This window comes from Polypterus senegalus, chromosome 12, assembly GCF_016835505.1.
Source record: "Polypterus senegalus isolate Bchr_013 chromosome 12, ASM1683550v1, whole genome shotgun sequence".
Classification (NCBI taxonomy): domain Eukaryota; kingdom Metazoa; phylum Chordata; class Cladistia; order Polypteriformes; family Polypteridae; genus Polypterus; species Polypterus senegalus.
Window position 1 is genome coordinate 127,759,039 of NC_053165.1, and position 13,759 is coordinate 127,772,797.

Here is a 13,759-nt window from a genome sequence, read left to right on the forward strand (position 1 = left end):
ACAGTGATATCTGAGAAGTGAAATGAAGTGTATTGGATTTACAGAAAGTGTGCAATAATTGTTCAAACAAAATCAGGCAGGTGCATAAATTTGGGCACCATTGTCATTTTATTGATTCCAAAACTTTTAGAACTAATTATTGGAACGCAAATTGGCTTGGTAAGCTCAGTGACCCCTGACCTACATACACAGGTGAATCCTATAATGAGAAAGAGTATTTAAGGGGTCAATTGTAAGTTTCCCTCCTCCTTTAATTTTCTCTGAAGAGTAGCAACATGGGGGTCACAAAACAACTCTCAAATGACCTGAAGACAAAGAGTGTTCACCATCATGGTTTAGAGGAAGGATACAGAAAGCTGTCCCAGAGATTTAAGCTGTCTGTTTCCACAGTTAGGAACATATTAAGGAAATGGAAGACCACAGGCTCAGTTCAAGTTAAGGCTCGAAGTGGCAGACCAGGAAAGATTTTGGATAGACAGAAGCGACGAATGGTGAGAACAGTCAGAGTCAACCCAATGTCCAGCACCAAAGACCTACAACATCATCTTGCAGCAGAAGGAGTCACTGTGCATCGCTCAACCATTCAAGCACTTTACACAAGGAGATGCTGTATGCAGAGTGATGCAGAAGAAGCCTTTTCTCCCCCACAGCACAAACAGAGCCGCTTGAGGTATGCTCAAGCACATTTGGACAAGCCAGCTTCATTTTGGAATAAGGTGCTGTGGACTGATGAAACTAAAATTGAGTTATTTGGGCATAACAAGGGGCGTTATGCATGGAGGAAAAAGAACACAGCATTCCAAGAAAAACACCTGCTACCTACAGTAAAATATGGTGGTGGTTCCATCATGCTGTGGGGCTGTGTGGCCACTGCAGGGACTGGGAATCTTGTCAAAGTTGAGGGATGCATGGATTCCACTCAGTATCAGCAGATTCTGGAGACCAATGTCCAGGAATCAGTGACAAAGCTGAAGCTGCGATGGGGATGGATCTTTTCAACAATACAACGACCCGAAACACTGCTCAAAATCCACTAAGGCATTCATGCAGAGGAACAAGTACAACGTTCTGGAATGGCCATCTCAGTCCCCAGACCTGAATATAATTGAAAATCTGTGGTATGAATTAAAGAGAGCCATCAAACCTGAATGAACTAGAGATGTTTTGTAAAGAGGAATGGTCCAAAATACCTTCAACCACAATCCAGACTCTCATTGGAACCTACAGGAAGCGTTTAGAGGCTGTAATTTCTGCAAAAGGCGGATCTACTAAATATTGATTTCATTTCTTTTTTGTGGTGCCCAAATTTATGCACCTGCCTGACTTTGTTTGAACAATTATTGCACACTTTCTGTAAATCCAATAAACTTCATTTCACTTCTCAAATATCACTGTGTACGTCTCCTATATGATATATTTAACTGACATTCTTTATCGTAACAACCAACGATTTATACAGGAAAATAATGACTATTAACAAGGTTTCCCAAACTTTTGCATCCCACTGTATGTCCATGGTCCCATAAAGTTATAACAGACTTCAGAATCCGAAACAAAGAACAGGATGTTGCAGATATAATGAGATGTAGTGAATGCAACAGCTTCCTGCATATATATCTCATATCTCTTTCATACAAAGTGAGTTCATTGGCAATATTTTATTGTACCTTCTATTGTTATTTTAATGTGAACTTTTCCTTGCTTACTAATTTGCTTCAGCTTGTAAGCAGTAACACTAAATCTTGTGCGACTCTGGAGAGTTGTAGCATTATCACTTCGAATTTAGTCACTTAGAAAATGGCTGGGTGCTCAGAGAAATATCTGTAGACAAAATGCTCAAGTTACTTTTATTTAATTTAGGTTATTAATTTACTAAAGCATAATATTTTCAACACTTTAAAAAATGTACATGTGCTTCGAATAAATTAGATGTAGTACTTCTAATAAAACTGGAATACCCAAAAAGAGTAGTTAAAAATAAAAATAAAATAATTTTAAAAAACATTTCATAATATTCAGCTTGTTTTTGAAAAGCTTAGAGATCTTATAAAAACTCTCAGCTATGTACAACTAAATAAACTTTGAAGTAGTTTTTAACATACCACCCTCATGGAATGTTATTTCAGCTACTCAAAAACAAAACTGAAATTGCATTTTTTCACCAAGATATTATCCGCTTGTATTGCAAACATGCATACTTTTGTCTTTTAGTGATAGGTGGATATTGATCAGGAACGGAGCATGTAATGAAATGACAGAAACCAAAAAGACATTACATTCATAAAATTAGTTATATGAATCCGTTTTTAATCAGGTTGTTTAGTACAGATGTTACAACACTGGAGGAGTAGTGGCGCACAGCTAGCTTTCTTGCCTCACTGCTAGGTGCTAACGTTTGATTTTTTTCTAGTTTGGTTAGGTTTTATATGAAGTTTGAATGTCTTTATGGTTACATATGATTGAGTGTAACTCTGAAAGACTGCCCATTGTAAATACAGAAAATTTGTCATTAATCACTCTCCATTAATAAAATTAATTTATTCCCATCAGTGCTGTGTAACAGATTATAGTATTTACATTCCAATTTCAAACTGTGCATACAGCTTCTAAGGCATTTAAAACAGTTAGTATATCTTAAAATGTTTAAAGGTAATTTCATCACAAAGATATTTCTTTTGATAACCACTATATATTTTGCAAATAAAACTAAATCCAATATCAAAACTAAACAAGAATCTTTCTTTAAAAATTATACTGATCCATGTTAATTACTAGTTTTTTTCTAGAGAAAAATCATTTATTAACTGATTTTCTAAACCCACTGACCTCATTAACAATTTTGCATGGCATTGGGGGGTTGGGGAAACTCCCCTTTCAAAACCTGAACATGTGACTGTATATTACAATGGAGTACCATGTGGGAGACTGGTTAAGTTTAAACTGATGCTGTCGGTTCAGGGGCATTTCTAAGATTTAAGACTATCAGGTTTTAGCCCACTCTGTGATATTGGGACACGGTCTTCCATGTATATACAATCATACAGGAGATCCTTTTGGACTCGCTCATGTATATACAATTGTGTCATTGATCAGTGGCTATATTGTATATGATGGACAAAAGATAGAGGGCTCACTGCTATTGATAATGTATATAATCAAAAAAAAAAGATCAGGGGCTAGGCAAAACACACCATGTGCTTCCGATTCTAAAGTCCCTATCCTAATCCTGTTGAAGTGCGGGCTTGTCTTGGATCAAAGGATACAACTTCCACTTATGCTTTTCTCTCCAACACTGGAGCTTTATTGCATACTTGAGCTCAGCATCTTGCTTGTGGTTTGCTGAACTTTCTCATTGTACTTCAGAACTCACTATACACGGCAAATGTGATCACATCTCTTTTTTCCATTGCAAAACGAATCCATTCACCCTATTGGTTAGTGGTCCTGTTTGGCCTGTTGATCACTTCTGCTCTATTCGTCTTTTGCACAAAGCACAGTCTTAAAGCAAAGCACGTATGTTAGCATAATATTAATACATTTTGAAAAATGGAAAATTTATTGACATAGAACTTAGGTCAGCCAATTTTAGTTTTTTTTTTTTTTATAACATCACCAAATTTCAGTTAAATCAGTCAAAGCATTTTTAAGATTTTGGGCTATTTTGTTTTTCTACAGTTTTAACCCTAAATATTGATATATCAAAATCCCCTTTCTTAGCTGATACCTACTGCTCTAGATGTAGCATCCTACCAAATATAGCTTTCTAACTAAATAGAAAATAATGTTTTAGTTGATAAGTAGTAATGAGTAAACCCCGCACAATGCAGCAATAGCATGGAAATGTTCGAGAACTTTGCTAAACTCTGCAAAATGCATTGAAGTAAATGGGGAAGGAGGAACTAAACTAGCTTTGCATGGATTATAATGGTGCAGTGGTCTTTTAAGTGTCCATGAGCACTAGGGAAGTGTCTGCTAACTATGCTGGACGAATTATTGTGGCTAAAAATATAATCTGAGCTGAGAGGCAGCACTGCTAACTGGTACCACTGTGCTTAAAACAACTAAAGACGAAGTGGGAAAGAATACCACAAACAAAATACAGATACAGAAAATAGAGATACTTATACTTGTTTTCTGAATGTTATTAATGATCAAGATGGTGTTGGAAAAAGGGATGTTTAATGGAGGATACCTTTGACGGCAATCGCTTTTGGTTACCTTTGATAATATGCAGCAAGGGAGATTACCTTATTTTAACCCAAGGTCACATGAAGCAAAGCTGGAAAGAACAGAGGTGAGAATGACATGATGGATATGTGGAGTGCTGCACAGTGTGAGAAAATGATAAAAGACTTGCAGTGGAGAAGATAGGTGTTGTGTTGAGGGGGAACAGACTAAGGTGGTTTAGGTATGTAGAGCAAATTGTTGTGGATGACTGGCTGAGAAAGTGCATCAAGATGGAAGACACAAATAAAGGCTGAAGAAGATGTGGTTTGATGCACTCAGATTACAGTATATGAAAATAAATGGGTCTCACTGTGAATCATGTCCAAAACAACAAAAAAGGAAGAAAAAGCAGGGAACATTATTAGGGTGCCTCTCTCTTCGCTACAGGACATATTTTACAAACGCAGTGTCCTCAAGACCTGCAGCATTGTGAAGGACCCCTTACACCCCTCACATTGATTTTTCACACTTCTGCCATCCAAGAGAAGATACTGCAGCAACAGAGCCAGATCTGCCAGGGTGCAGGATAGTTTTTACCCCCAAACTGTCAGACTCCTTAACACCAGGCTGCCCCGGGGATCTTCCACACTGCCTCAAACATCTCTTAAAACAGAACTTTTATACATGAAAAACCACTGTCCTGCAAAGATGAGTGTGCATGTAGAAAAGAACTGAAAATCTCATACTGACCTTTAAGGATTTTGTCACTCTTTATCCTTCTGCTGTGAAACATTCTGACCTGTCATTGTTTACACGTCTTAAACAACTATTTTCATACACTGATAATTTCTGTATTATCTATATCTATTACTTATTATTTATTTATTATATTACATATCTATTGACTAAATTTATTTATCTAGATTGCCACTACCATACATTGCATCAATGTTCATATATACACATCAATATTGTTGCTACAGTACTTCTTTGTCTTGTCTTTGCACAATGACTTGTCTTGTTTGTGTTTTAATTTTTAAAATTTAAATTTAAACTTTAATTCTATTTTTAATATTTTATTTGCATTTCATGTTGTTACACTGTGGACCCTGAGCTTCGCAATTTCATCTATCTGTATACTTGTATATGGTTGAGATGACAATAAAGTTCGCTTTGACTTTTAAAACAGGACAACCAGCTATCCTGGGTAAATCCAGAAAATTGCTGTTCAACCCATGACGATGATGGTGATAAACTTTTGGACCTGATAAATAAACAATGTTTTTAAATAAACAAAACTCCACATCAACACCATTAAATACAAAAGTTTAAATGCTTTTAAACTTTTTCAATACTTATTTATATACAGAGAACTGTACTATTACCTTTATTTTACACAACTCATGACAACCAACACATGAAGCTGCTCTTTTCTGACATTTGGTCAGTTAGGTGTGTACTGAAAATACTAACTTTAAAATATATATACTTTTCTTTCCGTCAGGGGCTAGTTTCTTCCTTTGGCTACATGCTACCAGGACAGGCTCCGGCTCCCCTGAATCTTTTAATGGAATATACAAGATGGGAAAACTGATGTACAGAAATACTTGTAAAGAAGAAAAAAATATGTTTTACACTTACGTAGCATAGCCATAGACTGTGTTTCCCAAAGGTTCAAGTGGCCTTATCTCGGAAGGATTAAATTCCTGGTTATACCTTTATAAGACAAAAGTGTACATATAACTAAATTCATTAATTTAACAAACAAGTGAATAAACAAAATAACTCAGATCTAGCTAAATTTCTAACATGAAAAAACATTTATGTGGCCTCTCAAAGATTACCAATAAATATCAAAATATTCACATGTTAAAATGCAAAAATGTTTACAAATATATATATTCTTGAGGAACACCTGGATGGCAAAAGACTGCTGGTTCAGAAATGGCACCAAAGTACTCTAGGACAGGAGACCTTGCTTTGAGGCCTCCAACTGACTGAAACAGTACATCTCCGTGTAGAGATATTGACATACAACAACTGCTAACAAAAGCCGAAGGTGCTTTGTGCTCTCCAGTTGAAATATGGACAAGGATATTAGTAGAAAATAGAGGCTATAATAAATTGTCAGGAGTCAGAGGCAGCTTCTCCAACCTGCTATAAAGCTTTGTGCTCAGTCACAGAATATGACACCTGTGATAATTTTGCCCATTTAACGGGGACAATTAGTCTAAGAGCTACTGAAGCTCTAAGCCTCTAAATGTGTGGTCTGCAAGTATCAGTCTAGTGGTCTGCTAGGTGACAATCACAGTATCTAAGCAAAGAGAAGTTCTAATTCCTCAAATACCTTTAGTCAGCTGTGTACTTGCAAAATCTTAAAATATAAACATGTGTTCTGGCCAGTTATATCAGACCTTCAATAATCAACTTGTTATTACATGACCACTCAGGAAAATGTCTCATCAAGGATTGACTCGAGTAGATCTAATATACATGAGGTGGAGCACAAATGTACGTGCATATCCTTGTATCACAAAAAAGAGTTGGGAAGAAAAGGAAACCTCTATTGTCAAATCAGGAACAAGGCATCCTGAGAATCAAATTGGGAACATTTAAAGAAAACAAATGTGAAACGTTGTGCAATTCATATTTACAGAAGTTTCCACAGAGAACCAAAATAAACAGAATGTTTAAATAATAATTCAAATAATTTTCTAAATTTGGTGATATCTTGACTATACAACCAAAGAAAAAAAAAAAAAAAAAAATCACCATTTTCTACATGTGTCCAGTAACACAACATTAACTGATGTGTGGGTTTCTTGCATTATTTTCATTATCGTTGAACACTAATGCAGTTTTCTCGCCTATATGGCTGAGGAGCATCAATGGGAACCAAATAATTTCTGCCTGAACATTCATATCCATGGCCAGCATAGTAAAATAAAGCTGCAAGGAAACAAAAACATTTTTAACATATAGTGCAAAATCAAACAATACTTGGAGCATGCACAATTCATAAAAAGTGGACTATTGCATAGGTAATTATTTTATAAAACCAAATACAATATTCATATTATTTCCTAATCATAAGTAATTTAATAAATAGAGGTGCTTGTAATACACTAATAAGATTCATGTTATTTTAACTAAATATGTACCTGACAGGTACAATCTCTCCAAGGTGTAGAGTTCTACCAGTAGACAAAGCCTACAACAACTCTCATGAGGAGAGCTCCTACTACAAGGTTCACTCTCAAGGGTTAGAGAAAGACATATCAATTACATCAATCAACAGGCTTCAGACCCAAAGCTGCTCATAGAGTCCAATCCAACTATACCTAACCACTGATTGTCAAGGTCTTGGAGGAGCTGTGACTCTGCACCCACTGGAGAAATTCAGCTGCAGTATTACAAAGAATGAACTGAGAACATTTTAGGACAGCATTACTACATGAAAAATTCAACAAACAGCACATCTTCCATGTTCAAAAAATTGTGTTAAGAGCATTGCTAATTATCATTAATGGAAATTTCATACTTCTGGCCAAGGTAGTTTTGTCTTATTTAAAAATTATGAAATTAAGATTTGAGTATTCAAATTAAAAATATGTATATATTTTAATATATTCAAAAACAGCTTAAATATTCTTGGTTATGTATATACATTTGTACTGTATGTGCTCTTTTTAAATGACTCAATATTTTATGTGAAATTAAGTGTGAAATTTTTATGATTTGTGCACAGTTACTTTAAATAGGTATGTAAAAATTGCAGCCTTCAAACAAATGTAACACTTAAAAATACAAGAGTTACCGGTCTGTGCAAAGTGAAACTATCAAGACAAAACTACATGTAAAGTGCAAACACAAAGAATCCAGACAAAATTGTGATTACTCAATCACATTAAATACAATAAATAAATACAAAAAACCCAGCAACAGATTAGGTGTGCTGAGGCCTACCCCGACTTGATACTTCACAGCTGGTGAGGGCCATTACGCATTGAGGGCAGGGGCAAGTTGCTACTGAATAACATTGTGGACTAAAGTAACAGTAGAACCTAATAATAACTACAGTACAGGTGACATTAATATTTATTTTTCAGTATGTCTTTGTTTTAGGGCATGTGTGACAAGCCAGCAGACACCTACTTACAGATTTCATGTTAACACAATGCTGGCTGAGGTAGCTAAATGAGCATTTCTGACTTTGAAAAGGCTTATAATAACAAAGAAAACCAAAAATAGAAAAACATAAACATAATGTTCAAAATGTTTGATGAACAAGTGTAAGTACAATTGTCTCATATCTGACCTACCATCAAAGAAATCTGTAAAACTCATCAATCATATATGAGTAACTGTAGACAATTATTTAAAATTTTCTTTTAAATGTAAGCATGGCTTGTTCCCCTATTCCCTTTATAAAACCTAACTATGTGTGTAAAATCACATGTCTATTATGCTCTAGTCACAAGCAGAAATTTGGAAAAAGCTTAGAAGGTACTAACCTACAGTAAAGGAAAGAAAAAGAAATTTAATTATTACTAGCCATTTCTGCTACCTGGTGATTTATCTTAAACGACAGTCATGTAACACTTGATGAACAGCAATATCAAAGGTCAATTCACTTCAACAAATACATATATAATTTTAATATTACATACCATATATTTATATAAATATATGTAATGGATCAAAAATAATTATTTCTTATAAGCAAGAGAGACCAAACAACAGCTTTAAAGTATTACATTCACATTTTCAACCTATTTTTTGAATTGGTAAAATAGACTTGTGAACATCTGGCCAGTTTTCAGTTTTGGCCATTTATGTATGCTTGTTTTTTACTGAAGCTTTTGGAAAATATTGGCTTTTGAGTTTAAATTATGACTGAAAACTCATTACACTTTTGTCCTGAATAATGGCAAAGCAGTTTATATTGTGTATCAAAAATTGCAAGAATTATGTGTTTAGCCATAATGGCAATTGACGTCATTTATTTTTTAATGAATTTCCACTTGAGTCCAAAACAGCACCTTGGAATGGATACATCAATACCAATTATAGTCAGCTTTTGTTGCATTCTGCCAACAACATACACTATTCGATGTGTTTATTTTTTGTACGTGTGAAGACTTGGATTTTGTTTTTTTTGTTGTCATTGTCTTAATATAATCGTAATTTTCCATTTTATTATTGAGAATCCTTTATAAAACAAACTCTATAATGTTTATTAATTTATGCTCCTATAGATGCATTTTTCACTATTTTCAAAAGTGTTTTAAATTATCCATTAACTGAAAGATTGTGGGACAAAGTGGGCATTGGCCATTCTGTTAGGCTTTCTTGGAACACCAGGCCTGTTAAGAAAGCAGACTTAAAAGGGATGCAGGCATCCAGCTGCACAAAACCCCCACTTGCATTCCAAACAATGAGACTGAATTCCCGCTTGTATCAGGGTCTGCCTGAAATTCATTTGATAACAAAGTTGTAAATCAGAGGTGACCTGACATCTCTCCAGAGGCCGCTCTGCAGAATTCTTGAGAGCCAGAAGACACAAAATGAGCTCAAGTAAGGACAAAGACCTGTAATTTAGTGGTTGACAACTAAGGTAAACAGAAGGACTCCATTGATTAGAAGACACTGATTTTATACCTGGAATTGACATTAATCTGATCAAAAGCAGGTTCAAGCTTGCTTTGAAAGTACATGTACCTCATCTCTCAAAGAGTGAGCAGAAGCAAAGAATGTCAGAGAATGGGGAGAAGCAAAGAGAAGCCTGAAGAATTGTAAATTGAACACACTCATTGACATTCTGGAACTCTTCCCCCGGGCACTCTGTGCATATTCTCCAAAATTACTTACTAAAGTCTTCTCTCAGTACTAACAGCTATAAGCAACTCTTCCTTGGAGATCCAAATTCAACAAACTCTTATCTTTGTGGACCAGAAGCTGAGATTCAGTCTGTCAAGTCAAAGCTGTGTGCCAGTAGTCTAAGGAGGCTGAGAAGCCATGACTTCAAAAAGGGAACGTCAGCTTCTAAACTTTTGGGCCAGAATGAGTAATGCCTAATGAGTAATGCCTTTTCCCTATGAAGTGTCAACGACAACAAAAGGCAAGCTGAAGAAGCTGCAGCACAGCCTTGACAAGGACAAAGAATACACTCTAACACAAGAAGAATCTTCCACTTGAACCCAGATCAACAACAAGGCAACAACTCCACATACCAGTTGCCTATTGAACTATTTATCCACGCTAAGATAAAATGGAACTCTAAATACCAGTAAACAGACAGCCTAGATGTTATATGTTTGTCTGTCCGCATCCAGTCTTACATGTCAACATGTATATGCACTCATCATATTTCTATAATCCTTGTGTTTAATCAATTAATTGTATTACTCTGTTTCTTAAGACGACTGTGCCGTAGTTACCTTGCTATAAGTCTAAAGGTCGTAGATCTGCCTCCTACAACAGAGAAAGGTAAGGTAAATAAAGTAAAAGCCTTGTAGAATTAATTGATTAAGCACTGGTATTGCCAAAGTCAAAACTGAAAATTAATTTACAAGTTAAAATTTCTTTTTGAAATCCCACACTTTATTACAGCGTCCTCCAGTGTGTCGTTTTATTAATCATTAATCATACAAAATCGTACAAGATGGTAATGAGAAACAGTCTAAATAAAAAACAAGATTAAATCTCACTACAGTTTTAACGCATATAAGGTTTGTACATAAGATTAGAATCAGTGCTATATTAAGATGACTGAGAAGAGAATTTATTAGAAAAGATGCAGAACTGTAAATACTCCATAATGAAACAAAATACATGTAGCTATGACATAAATCTCTCTTTTTAGTGCTTCCACGAGCCATATAAGGCTCACATCATGTTGGATATTTAAATAACCCATTTGATGGATGCAGATTTTGGTCTACTCTTGCTTCTCAACTAACAAGTAACTATGGACAATTAATGTAAAATAGTGTGGGCTGTTATGATAAATATAAAGAAACACGTGAAAGTATAAATAAAAAAGACTTTCAAATTTTTCACCAGCAGCCAGAAGTAGAGAACACATAACAAGTTATTTAAATGACCAAAGTAAATGCAAGAATGTATGAACTAAAATGAAAAATGTATTTTATTATAGAAAATGACCAGAATGATTAAGGAAAATCTTCTGAATTTTAAATGCCTGTCAGTATAAGTATCAATGCTTTAATAACCTTGATAGTGTAATCTTTAAATATAAAACAGAAAAAAGATTTTAAAAATAAGCTGCCACTAGAGCTCTTATTCCTTCAGTACACAGCTCCTAAATATACCAATATGGTTTAAAGAGATAATATGGACAAAAATATAGAAAATTAAAAAAACATGAAACTAATGGCTGGTGGTCACTTCATTCAATTTAAAAGTCTTTCTAGATATGATCATATGTCCTTTGTATTTTTTGACTCTAGGTTAGTGCTGTGTAAGACCCCACCCTTACAAATTAATATCACCACTCTTCTACAATAGTTAAGCATTCTGTACAATGTGTTGGCATAATATAAATACATTGCCACTGGGTGGCAGTATATCAAATCTTCATTTCCTTTTGCCAATAAAATGAACATTTCATCATTTTGGTTACTCAAAAAATATAAATGCATTATTCAATAATTAAAATTTTTCCCTAAGAATTTGTAATCTAACAAGAAAACAATTAGTGTTCCTTGAAACTTACCATATACGCCTTTGCTTAGCAGTTGCTGATATTGTAAAATAGCCGCTGTCATTTCTTGTTTGGTGAGGTCAAGCAGTGAAACAACACGGAAATTGAGCTCCTGGAGCAAATGAGCCAGCTCATGGACGTCCATCACTGGAGCAATGAGGTTTGGATGATGGGAGTAGTTCAGATTCCCAATCAGCAGTGCCACTTTGTCTGTTGCTAAAATAAAATGCTATATTTCATATGTATGCAATTATACAATACAATTGACAAATTTAACTGGAATTTGCCATTTTTCCTTTTTAGATAGGCAGAATGACACTACTCAGATAAAAATAAACAGTAAATTTCACAAACATACAAACAACAAGGAGGATATCTTCAAAACCTAAGTAATTACTCCAGACAGCCATGAGAAATAAAACAATCTGAGATCAGGCAGCACACAAAGTTAATTATAAATGAGCATAGTCATTTAAAGTGAGTAACAAGGAATTCCATTGTGTAAACTATTAAGAAAATTGTATTCAAATTTGATAAAATGGTAATATATATTTTCAAATAGAGAAATTACACATTTCTGTACCCAAGAGCTCCCACACACAAACACAAAAAATTGGGGTTCTTTATAGATTTAGATGTGTTGATTCTATTTCTGAAATTTGAACTTTTCTACTGCAAATAGTTTCTGAAAATATTGGATTCTGGGAAGAATGCAGATTTGTTTTATGGTGAAGGTAGTTTTCACACTAAGAGTATTATTTGAAGTGTATTTTGAGATGAAAATTGTCAGTCTTCCTTGTTCTTATGTTAACTGAGATGGAAACAGCCAGATTATTTACTACACATTTTTTTCCTCTCAATCTGTCATTTTTTCTTTCTTTTAATTGCTTTAAAATATCAAAAGGGAATACAAAGGCAGAAAACTATAAGGAACTAGTTGAGGAAGTTCTTTCTTCCTAAAAACGTGAAAAGTGGAATGAGCCTAAGTTAGCAGACTTCTGTTAATCATTTCATGAAACACCATCAGAGGATGGTAATAGTAAAAAAACTACCAAGTGACCACTTTATGTAAATAAAATAGTCATGCGCTGACTGTATGTCAAATTAGCTGTATGTCAGTCACAAACTATACAGATCATTGCAACTGAGGTTATATGGGTCTGGTGTGGGTTATTAGCGGGTGTTCTTTAACTACTGGTATCAGGTCAGGTCAGGTTGGGGAGCATGCACTGGTATAGCATGTTTCCGCACCCACCACACAACGAAACTGCTTGGAATCCAGGTTGGCAACCCCCCAGACAGACATGCGGTCCAGACCCACCCTCCAGAAATTACCCTCTATCTGCCGCAGCCAGGTGTTTGGTAGGCGTCCCCTTGGCCTGGTCCAGCTACTTGGGTCTTTAACAATGAGGATTCTGTGAGCCGGATCACCCTCGAGGAATCGCAGCACATGGCCGTAGTGCCGTAACTGACACTCGCTCACAATGCATGTCATTTGAGACTCCATGAGCAACTGCGCATTCAACACAAAGTCAAACCAGCGGTACCCAAGGATTCTCCGAAGAGACACAGTACTAAAGAAGTCCAGTCTTCATCTCAGGTCACTGGATAACGTCCATGTCTTGCAACCATATAGCAAGACAAGATGCACCAGGACTATAACCACTTGGACCTTCATCCTTTTGGATAGATATCAGGAAACCAGACACCCTTTTCGAGCAACCTCATGATCCCCCACGCTCTCCCAATCCGTCTACTGACTTCATAGGAAGAGTCACCAGAAATATGAATGTCGCTGCCAAGGTAAGTAAACCTCTTGACAAGGTCAACACTCTCTCTGTATGCAGACACACTGCTGATGGCTGT

The 13,759-nt window shown here is 35.5% G+C and overlaps 1 protein-coding gene across 1 annotated transcript in view; it reads right to left on the minus strand.

Annotated features, from left to right (window-relative positions):
• The window catches only part of malt3 (MALT paracaspase 3), a 130,778-nt gene that overhangs the window by 23,788 nt on the left and 93,231 nt on the right, over positions 1-13,759 (minus strand). Inside the window, 4 exon segments of the mRNA XM_039773400.1 lie at positions 5,809-5,883; positions 6,940-7,006; positions 7,009-7,116; positions 11,906-12,109. Coding sequence (XP_039629334.1) covers positions 5,809-5,883; positions 6,940-7,006; positions 7,009-7,116; positions 11,906-12,109 — 454 coding nt within the window.